This window comes from Mauremys mutica, chromosome 9 (assembly GCF_020497125.1).
Source record: "Mauremys mutica isolate MM-2020 ecotype Southern chromosome 9, ASM2049712v1, whole genome shotgun sequence".
NCBI lineage: Eukaryota > Metazoa > Chordata > Testudines > Geoemydidae > Mauremys > Mauremys mutica.
In genome coordinates this window covers 45,424,410-45,440,710 of record NC_059080.1, presented here as the reverse complement: position 1 = coordinate 45,440,710, position 16,301 = coordinate 45,424,410, and the positions used below count along the sequence as shown (strand labels likewise).

Sequence of the window (16,301 nt, the reverse complement as noted above, 5' to 3'; positions counted from 1 at the left end):
GACACCCCCTCCCCCCCCACAGCTTCGAACAGCCTGGGAGGGGACTGGTGCCTCCTGGTGCCAGTGGCCTGCATGAGGCAAAGGGCTCAGGGTGAGGCAGGCTGAAGGAGGCAGCAGCTCCTGGTGTTTAAGCAGGGTTGGCTCTCCATCCCCAGGGACAGATAGACAGACAGATCCCTCTGACAGCCTCCCCCCGCACCTCTTCACAAGTTGTTACTCAGCCGGGCCAGGCTCAGCCACGGGGCCTGCCCACATGGCACCGGGGGCAGCTTACAGGGAGGATCTCTTACCGGCAAGAACGCCTTCCTCCCAGGCCAGGGCTCGGTCTCCTCCAGGGCCTTGTGGGGAACAGAACAGCAGCAGTCGGAACACCGCGGCACCCAGGGATGTGGGTGGCAGCGGTAGCCATGATGGCTGGACTGCATGTTCCTCTGCAGCAGTGCGGGGCACATGTTGCCAGAGCAGTAGAGGCAGGACTCGTGGAGCACCGGGGCCGTCCCGGCACAGGCCCGGGCAAAGGGCCGCAGGTACTCGAACTCGCCATGTCGCGGGAGGCCAGCGTAGCACACAGGTGGCTCCAGGCAGCACTCGGCATAGGTGGGGAGATTCTGCCGCCCCGGTGACAGGGGCGGGTAGGACTGGTCCACGGAACAGCGCCGCAGCTCCCGACACTCAGTGCCCAGTGACTGAAAGGCGTGCGACTCGGCTGCCTTTGGCCGAAAGCTGGGGGGCTTGCTGTGCCGGGCCGGGAGGTGCGCCACGCATCTGCTGGTCTCCTCAAAGAACTTTCTCCGGTCAGCAAAGGGCAGCAGGACGGCATCCTCTGCCAGGCGCAGCGGGGAGGCGGGCGCCTCTGGCCCCTTGGCATACGCCTCCCCAGGGCTCAGGGCCCGCTGCAGCTTGTGCTCTGGAGACCACCGCCACCGGCCCCCAGTCCCCGGAGCCCTTTGCTTCTCCTTGTCGGGGGCAGGGGTGCTGGGGCCTTTCCGTGCAGGCTGAGGGGTGGGGGCGCTCCTGTTGGCTGGGCGGCCGGGGCTCCTGCCATGTTCCCCAGCAGGCGCCGTGCCTGGTGTGGGGCTCAGGCACTTGGCTCTAGCTTGTGCCATGCTGACAGAGCTCCTGTCCCCTGAGCTAGGCAGCCTGCCCTGTGGCGGGGCTGAGGGATTGGGGTGGCTCTCGCACGGCTCGTCCGTCTCCTCCACTGGCTCTTCCCCACACAGCAGAGCCACAGAGCCCTTGCTCTTCTGCAGCTGGGCCTTCCTCCTCTGGATCTCATTGCGCAGGTTGGTAGCGAAGCGCTCACTCCGGCGCCGCAGCTGGGCTGATCGCTGATGGGAAGGGCCCGATTTCCTGGCACTCGGCCTGCTCTGCCCGGACTCCTTTCCCTCCTCCACCAGTGCCTTGGAGCTGCATGCGGGGGTCAGGCTGGCAGGCTGTGGTGGCATGGCTGACTTGCTGGAGGTGCTACAGGATCTCTCCAGCTCTGGGTAACACCTGTACGGCTCCTGGCTATGGCAGGAGTCCTGGGCCTGGCCAGGGGAGTGCTGTGCTTGTGTGGCATGGTCATCAGCACAGTCTGTGCCCGTGGCCGGATCCCCGCATGGCTGCTCTTTGGCATCCTCTGTCTGCTGGCCGAGTCCTGGCTGCTCCAAGTGCAGCGGGTTCACAGTCCATTGGTGCCTGTCCTGCAGCTGGGTGTCCCAGCGGCTGCTGCCCGTGGCTACATTCAGAGAGAGCAGCTGGGATGCAAGCAGCTGCTCAGGGGCACTGTGCCGGTGCCCCTTCCGAGGAGACTGGAGCGGGTCAACGTTGGTGCCTGGCTGTCCTTCGTGGGCACTGTTGTCCTGGCACTGCCCCTGGGCAGCCCCCTGGGGATGGTCTGTGCTCTCCCCTAACAGCGGCTCCATGCTGGGCTGGCGTCTGTCCAGGTGGGAGCTCAGCATGTAGTACTGGTCGGCAGACAGGTGCTCCTTCGGGTGGCCTCCCACCCCCTCAGGCTCCTTGTCTCGCAGGCACAGCGAGGTGTCCGAGGTCCATCTGCCTGGAAAGTACAGGGCATCAGCGGGGGCAGAGGCCCGGCGTCGCTCAGTGCCAGCCGGCTGGGGGTTGGAGGCCCGGAGGCTGTCCCTCCTAACGGGGGGCTGGGGAGGGGCGCCTGATTTGGTGGAGCCCGACAGGTTGCTTTCGTGGGGACATGAGGAGGGCCTGGAATTGGGTGCCAGGTGCCCACACAGCTGGTGGGAGACATCTGCCCCCTCGCTACCCGTCTGCAGGTAGCGCCCCTCATGGGCTCGGCTGGGGCCCAGGCCCTGGAGGATGGAGTCTGTGGAGGAGGTCTCCTCAGGGCACAGGGACAGGGCATAGTCCGAAGCGTTGGAGCTGGCCGAGAAGGAGCTATAGGCAGAGTCCCGCTTGTTCTGGTACATGCTCTGGTCCACAGGCGAGAGGCTGCCCTCATAGTAGGTCTGGCCGGGTGGGTCCAGGCTCTCCATGCTTCCGATGGAACTGCTCTTCTCCGTGCTGCAATGGCGAGACAGCTGGGCCCACTGCAGGGACAGGTCACTGGAGAGAGAGACACCAAGTGTGAGCAGCACCGGGAAAACACCCTCCCGCCCCCGCCCCAGCGCCATGGGCAGAACCAACCCAGCTTGTGTCGTGCGGTGCCATTCACAGGCCAGGTACAGACCAGATGCTCCTTGGCCCAGTGCACCCCTCAAACACCCCAGCTCTGCAAGCTCACACAACACTGGCAAGCTCCTGGGCAGCTCCTCTGCTATGGTCAGGAAGGAATTGCTCCCCTGTGGGCATTGCCCTAGGGACCCAGGCAGCAGCGGGGCAAGAAGCTAGTGCAATAAGGGCTGGGGCCTCCCGCCTGCCCCCGCTGGGGACAGTTAGTCCCCTGGGCAGGGGCTGAGTGCATCAGGGAATCTCCCTGTCCGGTGGATTCAGTGGTGGGCAGAGCCAGGTGATGCTCCCCAGAGAGGTGAGCTGTCGATCCCAGCTCCACTCGTCTCACTGCCCCTTTGCCCAGTCCCAGGATGCTAGTTCCTATTCCGAGGTGATGGGGTCGGGGGGGTGTTGCGGCCAGAATGACCACATGTAAGCAAGGGCAGGATTTGGCCGGGGGGTGGGGGGAGCCCGTTGGGCCTGCAGTGTGTTCTCGCCTGTCCTCTGGGACTGGGGACAATCCGGCATTCGCAGCCCCTCACTTGTCCAAGAGGACTGGAATTTGTTAGCTCCATGCTCACAGTGCAGCCAGCTCTGGCCCGCCACCCTTCCTGCTCAGGAATTGGAGCTCGGCAGAACAAACCAAAGCTGGAAAAAAAGGGAAACCATCCCCAGGGAAGAAAGGAAGACTCAGCCACGGAGCAGGGCAGCTCCTCCCATCGGAACAGGCTGAGGGGGCCCTGCGGCAGTGCCCCAGTGGGAGACAGGGCAGCAGCCAGTCGAGCCAGCAAAGGGAAGAACGTGCTGGGCTTGGAGACAACCCAGCCCAAGGCGGAAAATTCCAGGGTGAGACATGCACTCGTGCTGGGATAAAGTGCACTCTGGAGAGCCAGCAACGGCACGTCAGAGGGGCCATGTGGCCCTCTGGTCCAAGCCCTCCATGTCCCAACAGGACAAGGCTGCTTTCCCCACAGCCGAGGCACAGAGAACGCTAAGGCAGAGATCAGCCAGGGAACTGAAGGGCTAAAGACACGGTGACAGGCGGGTTACATTATCCCAAGGGCCAGGGTGAGAGCAAAGCTCAGATCTAAGGGAACTGCACTTGGGCAGCTCTGGGGAGCATGGCTGGCCTTAACTCTGCCCTCTGCAGTCCAACAGGGAAGACAAATGAACCCAGGCCCAAAATCAGCCTCAGTCAACCCAGGGCCACCAATGCCTGGCTGACAACCAAGTGGCCATTGCTGGGCCCCGGCCCGGCACTGGAGGCCCAGAGGCGGCCCAATGCAGGGGTTCCAAGGTTGGGGAGCAACTAGATCGGGGCTGGGTTGCTCCAGGAAGGGGGCATTTTAGAGCCAGGCACCTGCCCAGGCTCTCGGGTGCCCCAGGGCAGCGAGTCCAGGCAGAGCTACACCCCAGCTGCTGTGGGACTCACCTGGAGTCACATCCTGAGTGCCAGGACAAGCTGAAGGCATCAGAGGGACAGTGCATGGTGGCAGCCTCGGTCCGGACCTCGGAGAGCTTGGCCAGGTGCCAAGAGTGGGGCCTGATGACGGGCACGTTCCTCCTGCCAAGAGCAGCACAGAGCCGAGAATGGAGAGGAAACCAGGCTGAGGCACTGGGCTGAGCTCACTTCCTGGAGAGCTTCCCGTCCCATCCCCCGCAGGGAGGCTTCCTTAGCAGGACAGAGGGGACATCCCGGAGGAGTTCCCCATTAGCTCACTGGGGTCTTTGGGGGCCATCTCCCCCACGGCCATGCCTGCCCAGCCCAGAGAATGGCATCTCACGCTCCTCTGAGCGAAGGGCTGGGAGCTGCTGACACTCAGGGGTGGGGAGCAGCTGCCTTCCACCAGGAGGATGAAGCCACAGAGGGCATGGAAGCCCTTTCTCTGGGCTGCCCCTCACGGCACTCCCCACTCCTGCCTCTCTGCCAGCGGGGGCAGGGAGCAGGGATCCGCCCCCCCACCGACTGAAGCAATGCGGGGACCCCTTCCCCCCATGACATTCCAATAGGCAGAGGAGGGTCCAGCGCTATGGGGCTAAATGCTCACACCCACACACTTTGGCTGATGAGGATTTCAGTCCCCACCCTCCCCATGCACTGCACCCTCCCTTTCCAGCACAGTACCCCAAAGCCTGGGCTATCCTCAAGCCCCAGCTCCCAGAGTCATGGGATTATGCTCGGCCATCAGTGTGGGATTTTTAAAAAGCAGGTTTCTAGCCCTGGTGGCTGGGGAGAAGAGCTGGTTAAGGGGCCCCACCGGGCTCAAACACCAGGAGATGGAGGAACCAGCTTCAGGTCTAACGCCTGAGTTTTAAGCCAGTCTATAGATTTCTGGGGGCCTGACTCACACTGGCTGAGTGCTGGGGATTAGCCAGGCAGCCCCACCCCCACCCTCTATGGGCATCCTACGTAGGACAACTTGGAAAGTTTGGCTCATGCCAGGAAGCCAGGGCAGGGCCCTAAATAAAGATCCCAGCCCCATAGCACTAGCCCAGGCCTGGCTCTGCTGCTGGCTCCGTCTGGATGGAGTGGGGCAGAACTCAGGCAAGCCCTCCCTCCCCCCACCCCCAGTAATTCACAGCCTTGGACGATCCCATGGAGAGACTGGGAGCCCTCTGACTGCCCCTGGGCTACCAGGGTAGGTAGCCAAACTGTCACCCCCAAGAGCACCCAGACTGGCAGCACCCTGCCCCCACAGAGCAAACGGGCATTTTAGCTGGGCCTGGCTGCACACACAGGCTCCCCACCACCCGTACAGGGTCCTGCATCGCACTCACAGGCCAATGATGGGACTCGACCCCAGGCTCCCAGAGCCAGGCCAAGGGATTCCCTGTGATGGCACGTTACCGCTGCCCTAGCTTGAGTGTCCCAGCAGCTGGGGAATGAAGTAGCATGGAGGGAAGGAGTCAGGTTGGCAGGCGGCAGCGGAGTCAGCATGAACTATGCACTGGCTGAATTGGCTCAGAGCCCTACACGGCAGCGTCACACCCTGGCTCAGCACAAGCCCCACGGCCCAGGCTGGACTGAACAGAAACCAGGGTCCAGCAGGGTGCGACTGCAATGAACCAGAGTGAGGGGAAACAGACACCAGAGGGACAGGGCTGGGAGTGGAACCAGCCAGGTTCCCAGCACAGGGCTGCGCAGTGCTGCTGGAGAGAGCAGCCGGGGGGGAGAATGGCTTCACGCCAGGGGCAGCCTGGCCCCTCAGGGAAGAAGTGGGCTCTGCAGAGCCATCCTCCTGCTCTCAGGGGCGAGGGATTTGGGACCCCAATCCTGGAGTCCCCGATATGCAGGCAGTGCCCCAGCGACAAGTGCAGAGGAAGCTGTTGTGTGGGGGTCAGGGACTGCACGCTGATAGCGCGGCAATAACGCCAGGATTTATGGGCTCCACAGGCTTGGTGCCAGGCCAGCACAGCAGGGCTGCACAGTTGCCCGCTCCTACGGGGAGATACATGCCCCCGGGCAGGCATCCCATGTGGGGGGTCAGAATCACTCCCAGGAAACTCAGAGGGCAGGCTCAGTTGTACCATGTGATCCCAGTTCTCTAGAGGGAGAGTTGGGGTGTCGTGGCCCCAGGAGACTAGTCAGATGCAGTGAGAGCCAATGCATCCTCGGTTCCCCTAGGCCTCTCGGATGGTGAGATCCTTGGGGCAATGCCCAGCGCAACAGGGGCCCAACTCCACCAGCAGTGCAGAGACCCCAGTCAGGCCTGGGGCCCTGTCTGGGTGTGGGATTCACCCCATCCCTGCCCCTGAGAACTCACAGTGCCCTGATCCAGCAGTCCCCTGGCTCCACGACCTGACACTGGCCGCTCCCCAGCACTCGGAGCCCCTTCTGCAAGGGTTGCAGCAACACCCACTCAGACACGACTCCTTGCACCATGGCCTGTCCTAACAGAAGCTAGCTCCAGTGCCAGGATGTGGCCAGGACACCAGGGTTACGGACAAGTCAGGGCATTAAAGTGCTCCGGGACCTTAGTGACCGCAGGTGGGCAGGAACCCAGGTTTTATGGCTCCTCTGGAAGATGATGCTTCAGCAGCACAGCGCCCCTCAGCACCACACTGAGGTCAGCCCTGGCTCTGGGGGAGCAGGGCCACCATACCTGCAGGGCTTAGCTGTAGCCTGCCATTCTGTGGCAGCCCAGCCCAGCAGCAGGAGCCCAGCTCAGCGAGGGATGGGCACAGGAAACTGTGCCAGACCACATGGTGCCATGGCACAGGAGCTGGGGGCTCAGACCCGAACAGCCCTGACCCGTCCCTGCAGAGCCCTGCACCAGCACCGTTAGCTGGCACTGAGCACAACCCCTGCTGGGACCTGGCCTGGAGCCCCAGTGCTGTCCCCGAGCCCCTAGCTCCCCCAGGAGTAGCCGCCCAGTCTAAGCATCTCCAAGCAGCTGCGTGCCCCATACGTTGCCTTTGGTCTGATATGTGAGGGCAGCCCCTCATCCAGCTGCAGCCCTCAGGGGATAAGGCTGAGATGCCCAGTCGAGGGCGGCACCACAATCATAAGGGGTCTTGCTGAGCCCTGCAGGCTGCACCCTGAGTGTGAGGGGAGACAGAGATGACTGCAGCAGCTGGCCATGGGGGAGCCACAAGCCCCCTGCCAGGCCTGAAGGGACGGGGCGCATTGCAGGGAAATGTGCCACTTTTTGGGAGACCCTGACTTCACCCGAACTGGCATCGAGTGAAATGGACTTCAAAAGCCTTAGGAACCTCAGGAACTTGGCTACATCACAAAGCTGTCCCACGACTGGGCAAGACCAGCTGCTTCTGTGTTGTGGGAGGCAGGACTGGGACAGAGGGGGGGTGGGGGGTGGAGAGGGGGCCTGGGCTCTGACAGGGGCCTGGGAGAGCAGGGGCTATGGGTTGGGACTGAAGGGCACCAGCAGAGCTGTGTAGAGAGGAGCCCAGGGCTGGGACAGCAGCGGGCTGCAGGTCAGGAGTGAGGGGCACTGGCAGAGCTGTGTGCTCAGCGTGGGAGTCACAGGAGGCAGACGTTCTGTCAGGATTCAGGCACACTCCAGTGGGAGAGGGGGCAGGTGCTATGCAGGGCCCCAGAGAAGAGGTGTCTGAACCCCGCAGGATGAGCAGTGCTGGGGACGGAGGGGCAAATGGATGGCATGCTCTGCTCTGGCAGGGGCAGCGGCACTGCAGGTGCTGGGGAGCCCAAGCTGTGCCCCACATCTCCTGGCAGAAGTTGCCACCTTCAACAAGGCACAAGCCATGGAGCAGGGCATCCATCCTTCCCATTGTCCCACTGGGCCTGGCTCCCTCCAGGGCAAACCAGGCTGCTTCCCAGAGATGGGCTGTCAGTGCCAGGAGCCAGTGGAGCCCCACCAGCCTAAGGCCCCGTACTCACCATGGATGGGGGATTCCAGAGAGATCTGGGCTGGGCGACCCCAAAGACTAGAGCGTTGCGTCCCTCGTGGCCGACCTGCTGCCCCTAACGCCTCCCATAGAAGCACAGCCCAAGTCCCCCGTGCTGTGGAGCCACGAGCCTGGGTGCCACGTCAGACTGCAGAGATGGTGCCCTCACTTGCTGGCTGCACCACACTGGGCAGCCTCTGCTAGCACCGTGGCTGCCGACCCCGATCCCAGTGCTCTCCCAGAGTCTTTGCTGGCCCTGAGAGCCCCACCCCCAGGCCCAGCAGCCAATCGTCTACCTGCTCCCAGGCGCCCGCAGCAGCCAGGAAGGGAGTGAGGAAGCGATGTTCAGGGGAGATAAGCTCCGGACAGCAAGGAATTTGCTGCCACATGGGAGAGAAAACAGGGAGGGAGCTGGCTGGGGCTGGAGAGCATCCCAGAGCTTCCTGGCTCCATGAGCAGTCACAGGGAGGAAATGGGACAGCAGGGCCCCATTGGGCACACTGAGTCAGCCCTGCCCTGCCCCTCGCGAGGGACTCAGATCCCGAGCATCATTGGCACCCCGGAGGAAGGGTGACGACCCCTGCACCCGCGGGCTGTCCTGGGGATCAGGGAGCGTTTCCAGTTGCAGGGGAGAGCAGGGCCTATGCCTGGCCTTAGTGCTCCCCTCCTCCCCCTGGTAGCTGCTTCCCACAATGCCAAGGGCCGCAGGGCTAGAGAAGGGGTCTCCAGCTGGCATGCCCAGGGGTGCCTTTGCCAAGTCTCCCGCAGCCATTCGCAAAGGGCCACGGCTGCCCCATGTGGCAGCATGAAGAAGCCAGGTCACCTCCCGGCCAGCCAGGCCGTCCAGGCCCTGACGTTGGGGTGCACCCAGCTCCCTGTCCTGGGCAGACCCCAGCCAGGGCTGGGCAGAGTCAGGGAGCCTGTGGGATCCGTCCAGGGGCTCGCTCCACAGCTAGTGCTGATTGCAACAAAACAAACCACAACAGCTGCAGCCGCTTCCCTGCCCTAAGCAGCTGGGCTTGGCCGCCCCCCCCCACCACCACCGGCCCTCACCCTTGCACAGGAAGCCGTGGGAAGAGCCCACGAAGAGGGAGGTCACAGGGGGGTGGAGATGGGAAGAGATCAAGGGGAGGAGGGATAGCTCAGTGGTTTGAGCATTGGCCTGCTAAACCCGCGGTTGTGAGTTCAATCCTTGAGGGGGCCATTTAGGGATCTGGGGTAAAAATCTGTCTGGGGATTGGTCCTGCTTTGAGCAGGGGGTTGGACTAGATGACCTCCTGAGGCCCCTTCCAACCCTAATCTTCTATGATTCTATGAATGGGCAGCCCTGCAACCTCGGCTCTGGGAAGGGCCAGGTGGGTTAGGGGAGCCCTGGCTGGGGGCTGCGGGCAGGAAACACATGGCCAAAGCCTTAAAAGCCAGTTCAGCTCAGAGCTTGGGGCCAGGGTCATTTCATCCTCCCCCAATCTCCTGGCCCCATGTGATACTCCGGGGCACAGCCCCCGGCCCATGTCGCTGGCACCAAGTGGCCCCACAGCTGCAGCGAGCGCCAAGTTCTGCGGGCTGATCTGGGCTCATCGGGGAGACCTTCTGGAGGGGGGCACCGTGCTCAGAGAGCTTGGGTCCCCTGGGGCATCCCCTCCCAGCCAGTGTCACATCTCTGCAGCCACCTCCCTGCCTGCGTTTGAGTGCTGGGGAATGGGGATCCAAGCTGTCCTGGCCCTGGCAGGAGAAGCCAATGGGCTGCCCCAAGTCCAGGGGCTCCTCTCCCCAAGCAAGTAGCCTGGCTGCCGCAATGCACAGGAAAGGCTCTGGATGGAGGTGGCTATTGGGCCAGAGATTCGGTGCCAGCCCCAGGGAAGACAGCCCCTCCTGGGAGTGCCAGGGCATAACCCCCCTGGAGAGGGTCTGGGGCTCAGCATGGAGCCATCCCAGACACCGCCAGGGCTCTGGGGCCAACAGGCTGTGCTGTCCAGGGCTGCCCGGGGGGGGTGGGGGGGCAAGTGGGGCAATTTGCCCCAGGCCTCACAGGGGCCCCCACAAGAATATAGTAGTCTATAGTACTGCAACTTTACTTTATGGAAGGGGCCCCCAAAACTGCTTTTCCCCAGGCCCCCTAAATCCTCTGGGTGGCCCTGGTGCTGTCTCCCCGCCCCATGCCCTGAGTCCAGGCACTTCTCACCAGCAGAAAACAGACACATTCCAGCCACCAGAGGGCAGCAGCAGCTCAGGCCAGGAGCACCACAGGACAGCAGGGCCCACGTCCCCACAAGTCCCCGCCTGGAGCGGGTGGGAGGAGGGCGGGTTCCCTACTGAGCCAGGGCCCCCTACAGCCAGGAACAGGGGCCTTTCCTGGGTCTCCGGCACACAGGAATCCACACCCAGCCCAGCCTCTTCCAGGGCCCATCATCTGGGTATCTGGCATCACAGTAAAAAGGCTTTAGGGCTCCCTGGGGCTGCACAGCCCAGAGCCCACTGTGTCCCGGCAGGGAGCTGTGGGGGCTGCCCTGGCAGAGACCCAGCTGTGCCCCCATGCACCAGAGCTTGCTGCTGGAGCTCAGCCAAGGCTGCCTCCCTCCCAGCAGGGGCATCAGGAGGCCCAAGGGGGCAAAGGTCCCTGGCTCCAGCCAGGCCTCCTGCCCATGTCCTCACACTGCTTCCAGCGCCCCGGGGGCCAGGCAGGGGGTCTGCTGTCAGCTCTGCCCAGCTCCCCGGACCCTTGCCCAAGACAGTAAGACCCCCCACAGCTAGACTCACCCACCCCAAATAGTTGGGAGATAAACAGGGCAGGGCGCCGGGGGTCGGGATATAAGGTGGTGCTGGGGATTAGCCCTGGGGCTCTCAGGGCAGAGAGGAGCCAGACACACCTGACTGCTGGAGGAAGGGGTGGTCCAACCCCCACTGCTCCCCCTCTCTGGGTTTGGGGGTCAGGTGCCTCCAAAGACACAGGCTGGGGGCGGGGGGAAGGGCTGTGGAGGGTCCCTGAGCTGCCCCCAGCTAGCAGGGGAGCCTGGGCCTGCTGTGGGGAGCCCAGTAGAACCAAACTGGGGCCAGGAGGCTCCACGCCCAGGGGAGGGGTCCCCCATCTCATTGCCCCTCTGTGAATGGGGAAAGCCCAACACACACACACACACACACACACACCCCACAGCTGCCCTCAACCCTCTGCCCTCACCTGCTGGGACAGCCCCGCTCAGAGCGTCTCCTCCCCAACCCCTGGGTGAGGCGGCCTGGCAGGGGCCAGCAGAGAAGGGAGACAGGGTCCCATGCCCCCCCCCTCCCCCGCACAGAAAGGCAGCGAGCCAGGCAGCCCCACCGGTCATAAGCTCCCAGCCAGCCCCAGATGCAGCCTCTAGCCCTAACTCTGGGTAGCGAGTGCCAGGGGTCTGAGGCTGCTGGGGAAACCCCTCTGCTCTGTTCTCTCCCTTGACTGGGCCAGACAGGGCCTGGCAGCACCCAGACATGCCAACCCGTGGCCCAGTCACCTCAGCCCCTCGCTGCCCCCCAGCACCTCTGGAGCGGGGGAGACCCCTCCTCACACTGCTGCCAACAGGATTCTCCTGCAGCTCTCCCCTCTGCCCATAGGGTGGCGCCCTCCCCAGTGCCTGGAGACCCCCAGTGGGGCTGACTCTAGGACAATTCACCCGCTCTCCAGGCGAGGACAGCCCAGCCAGGGCCTCACTCTCCTACCTCCTGACAATCATCTTCAGCGTGCGGTAGGAGCCTTTGATGAGGACGAGCGCCTCCTGCCGGGAGCCGTACAGTGGGGTGCCATTGATGTTCACCAGCTCGTCCCCAGGCCGCATCTTGCGGGACAGGGCCGCCTTACCCCCATCTTCAACCTAGGCACAGATCCAAGACAGCCGGATGGTCAGATGGGCCGGGCACTGTGCTCACACGTGCCCGCGCACAGAGGGGTGTGGGGCAGCCAGGCCCTTGCTTTCTGGGAATGCCCCAGCACCCTGGCCAGTGACGCAGGGAACCTGTTTCAACACATCTGGCTGTCCAGCCCTCACCACACCTCCCCGCCCCCGGCATCCCGTCTGCCTTTGAGGGGAGCCCCAGGCCCAGCGACTGCGAGACAGAGGTCTCATGGGATTGGGGGTGCACCAAACGGTGGTGGTGCTGGGGCCACAAGTCCAGAGCTTGGAACACACCATGCCCATAGAGATGTCCCACAAGGACCCTGTAAGGTAGGGAGCAGGGTGGTGCATATATTGTGGGGGCTGGAAAGTCACTGTGGGAGTCAGGGCATGAAGGCCTCCCAGCACTGCTGACCAATCCATTAAAAGTCTGTTTGGCCACCTGCAGCGGGGCAAGCAAGGTGCCTGCCCGGCTCCGCGCAGCTCCTGGGAAGTGGCCAGCATCTCCCTCTGGCTCCTAGGCATAGGGATGGCCACGGAGGTCCATGCGCTGCCCCTGCCCTGAGCGCTGGCTCTGCAGTTCCCATTGGCCAGGAACTGCAGGGGTGGCGCCTGCAGGCGGGGCAGCGCATGTTGCTGCCTGGCTGTGCCTCTGCCTAGGAGCCAGAGGGAGATGCTGGCCACTTTCTGGGAGCTGCCTGAGACTAGCAGCGCCACCCAGAGCCCACGCCCCTCACACCCTCCCACACCCCAACCCCCTGCCCTTGCCCGGAGCCCCTTCCTGCATCCAAACTCGAGCCTGGAGTCCTCTCCCGCACTCCAACCCCCTCGGCCCCAGCTCAGAGCCCACACTCCCAGCCAGAGTCACACCCTCTCATTGCCCCAACCCCCTGCCCCAGCCTGGAGCCCCCTCTCCCACTCCAAACCCCACGGCCACAGCCCAGAGACCCCTCCTGCACCCCAACCCCCTCATCCCTGGCCCCAGCCAGAGCCCTCACCCACTCCCACACCTCTTCCCCAGCCTGGTGAAAATGAGTGAGTGAACAATGGGGGGGGATGGAGGGGGCCTCAGAGAAGGGGTGGGGAAAGGGCCTCAGGGAAGGGCAAGGGTGTTCGGTTTTCTACAAATAGAAAGTTGGCAACCCTACCCATCCATCGCCAACAAAATCCACCCCCCCAACACATTCCTCTTCCTCCCCCATCCCGGCGATGACATTCAGCTCCTCTCCCTGACTCCCCACCTGCTTGCCAATCCAAGCTGGGGATGGGGGAAGACAATTTCCTGGGGTGGAGGCAGCAGCAGGACCCCCAACCCATGCCGCCATGACACAGCACATGGAGACCGGCTGTCTGGCAGCAGGTGTCTCGTCCAGCTGAGGCTAGGGCCTAGCTGAGCAGCAGGCAGGCAACAGCCCAAGGGTAGCTGGAGGGGACAGGGACCCCCGGCTGCAGAAGCTCTGAGCCAGCCTTCCAGCCAGGCCCCACCACGGAGCTGCTAGAAGCACCCAGCCCTCAAACAAAGAAACCCAGGAGAGCCAGGTCCACAGAACGTGTCTGGAATCCAGCCCAAAATGGTGCATCTCTCACACCTGGTACATCACGTCACACCGTCCGCGCACACACCCACCCCTTCCTAGCATGCTGCACAACAGGCCCATTCTAGTCTGAAGAAAGGCGCCAGCGTATCACTGGGGAAATGTGTCCTTGCACAGCCAGCAGAAGACCAAGACACAGCTAAATGGACTGGCTAGGCTGGACACCCTCCCCGCCCACAGCACCCCCCTCTGGCAAAGGAGTCCGGTTTCCTCCTCCCCAGCCCTAGGTTTTCCCTCAATCCCAGTCATATTTGGCTTGAACCTATCACTGAACCTGGCACACAAGAGGTTAAAGGGCACAGCAAGCAGGGGGGAGGGGCAGCAGCTGGCTCCCTCTGGCTGATGGGGCACTAGACTGCCATTTGGGGGAACCCCTCCTCTGGCTCTGACAGGACAGGCCATTCTTGAGTGCTCCTCTGGGAGCATGGCCAGCCAGGAGCATGCGGCTCCACTGAGTGTCACTCAGCAGATCCCCTTCCCACCCGTGCCCCAGGGCATGGCAGCCCAGCACCAGCTCCCAGGCTGTCTGCTATTAACCCCAGCCAGCTCAGGAGGGTGCCGCTGCCGAGCCTCAGCATCCTGCCTGGAGCCACAACACAGCTGCCGGGCGAGGCCCGAGGCTCACAACCCAGCTCCTAAAGGGGCACAGCCCACCCCACCAAGACCATCTCTGGCCTCCCCTGTGCAGGTGCCCAGAGGGAGACTGAGCTAGAAGGGGCCACAGCCAGAAAGCTTCCATCTCTACCTGGGACAGCCTATACCAGCCATCTGTTCTGGAGCCAGATGCCATGGTGATGGGCCACCTTAGGACAGCCTAGCTGGTGACATTCACTAAGGAAAATCACCCTGCTATGAGCCTCAAGAGAGGATTGCTGGTGCGATGGGGGTCTTGGGTCTCAACCCAGCTTTCTAGGGGATGGGGATTTTTGTGCTGGATCAGAACCAAGGCCCAGTGCCCCCCTCAAACTGTGGCCAGGAACAGTGGCTGAGGAGGAAGCTGTAGGAACTCCCACAGCCATCAGCAACACACCCCAGGGAGCCTGTCCAGAGCTGGCTTGTGGCCTAAAGTGGATGGGGGTCCCGGCCCACATGGAGCTGCTAGCCCCCAGCCTGCTGTGGATGCTCACGTTACTTCCCTCCTGCTCTGCCCCCACCATAAGCCCCAAGCTCCCAACCAGCTCACTCTGCCACACACAGCCCTTGGGGGACCTGGCTGCCAGCGCCTGACCCCACCCAGCCCTCGGGAACCAGGGTTAATAGAGACCAGGCGGGGAGAACACGTATGCAATGACTGCAGCACAAACAGAAAAAAACAAGCCGCCTCAGAGCAAAGCCCAGGGCTCCTGCCCCGGGGAAGTCAGTCTGAGCCAACGTGCCCCATTCCCCAGGGCAGACCAGGCCCTTAGGCCCCCTCACTCACACTGGGGTACCCATCCTGGCTGCCATGGAGCCCCCTGCCTAACACCAGTGTGCGTGGGGGTGGCTTTGTGCCCACTCATGAGGCCAGCACAATACTTAGCTAGATGGGCATGCTCCAAAGAGCCTGGCAGCTTGGCGATGGCAGCCCAGCCCCGCATGGCACTCCCACCCCAGGACGGCAGCTCCCCGGGTCTGGCCGCTGGGATTCCTGAGCTATGGATCTGATCCGACTCCGGCTGCTAGCAGCGCCCAAACTCGCTCTGCCAGAGTGAGTAACCCTGCACTAGGGCTGTTTGGGAGGCCAGCAGGCTAGGCCCACCTGGCCCGAAGCGCCAGGATCACAACCTTGTATTGCCTTCCCCACCCCCTGGGAGAAAGGCCATGCAGAACACAGCAGTGACCCTCCAACTCTTCGTCCCTGGGCCCAGCCCCACGTGGCTCCTGGCAGCCTGGCTGGCAACACACCATCTTACAGCATCATTCTACACTGCTAGGCACTGCCTCTGTGCCCATCACCATGGCACGTGGGCACCCACCATCCTTCGAGTGTTACCGTATTGGCCCTCCTGACGCGCTGCACCAGCGCAGCTGGGATTCTGGCAAACGCTGGAGAAGCCAGAAGGTGCCTTGAGTCCTAGCCAGGGATCGGCTCCACGGGGTGCTCCTGCTCCCCCAGGGGGCTGTCAGGGCTGCTGCCACTGTCTGCTGCACCCACCAAGGGCAATGCCGACCTGCACATCACGCAGCAGGTCTAGTCCTGTGTCTGAGTCCTGCTCTCACTGCTCTGCAGGAGACCAAGGCATGGCAGGTCTGCCTCAACACAGCCCCTGCAGTGCCCAACTTCAGACCCTGGCACCGCCCCAGGACTACAACCCCCCCCTTCCCCAGCACAGGCTGCGCAGGTTAGACAGGGCAGGTCTTCCTGTCCCAGCCCTCGCTCTGCACGCCCCAGTCTGGCCGGATCTGCCATTTACCTGTGGGGGATGCCCAGGCTAACACACCCCACCCCATCATTCCACATGCCGCCTCTGCAGGGGCACAGACCCTGCCCACAGCATGGCATATGGTGCCCATGCTCCAGCCTCCAAGGAATGCACAGTCACAGCCCAGGCCCCTTCCCCAGCCCACCGCCAAGCAGGAAAAGGGCAGAGCTGTGCCCGCCCCCCACTATGCCCCCTTCCTCACTCATCAACTTGGCACTCCTGTCCCCCAGGACTTTAACCTTCTTCCCTGCTGGGAGGACACCACAACCTGGACCGCTCCCAGATGAGGACCCCCCCACTCTGCCGACACCAACGGTGCTGCTCCTTTATCTGCAAAGGGGATCAGCCATCAATGCCTCTTCTCCATCTCAATGCCCCCAGAACCAGCTGAGTCCCCCTTCCCCACC

At 63.3% G+C, this 16,301-nt stretch overlaps 1 protein-coding gene across 5 annotated transcripts in view; it reads right to left on the bottom strand.

The window, feature by feature from the left end:
* The window catches only part of SHROOM4 (shroom family member 4), a 64,451-nt gene that overhangs the window by 23,497 nt on the left and 24,653 nt on the right, over nt 1–16,301 (bottom strand). For 4 of the 5 annotated variants that reach the window (XM_045031512.1, XM_045031514.1, XM_045031511.1 and 1 more), the window contains exons 2-4: nt 11,725–11,876; nt 4,100–4,231; nt 291–2,562 (exon numbers count right to left, since the gene is read on the bottom strand). In XM_045031512.1, coding sequence (XP_044887447.1) covers nt 291–2,562; nt 4,100–4,231; nt 11,725–11,876 — 2,556 coding nt within the window. Of the gene's footprint in view, nt 1–290; nt 2,563–4,099; nt 4,232–8,026; nt 8,308–11,724; nt 11,877–16,301 lie in introns of those variants that run through there. The other variant, XM_045031515.1, reaches the window with a different exon arrangement.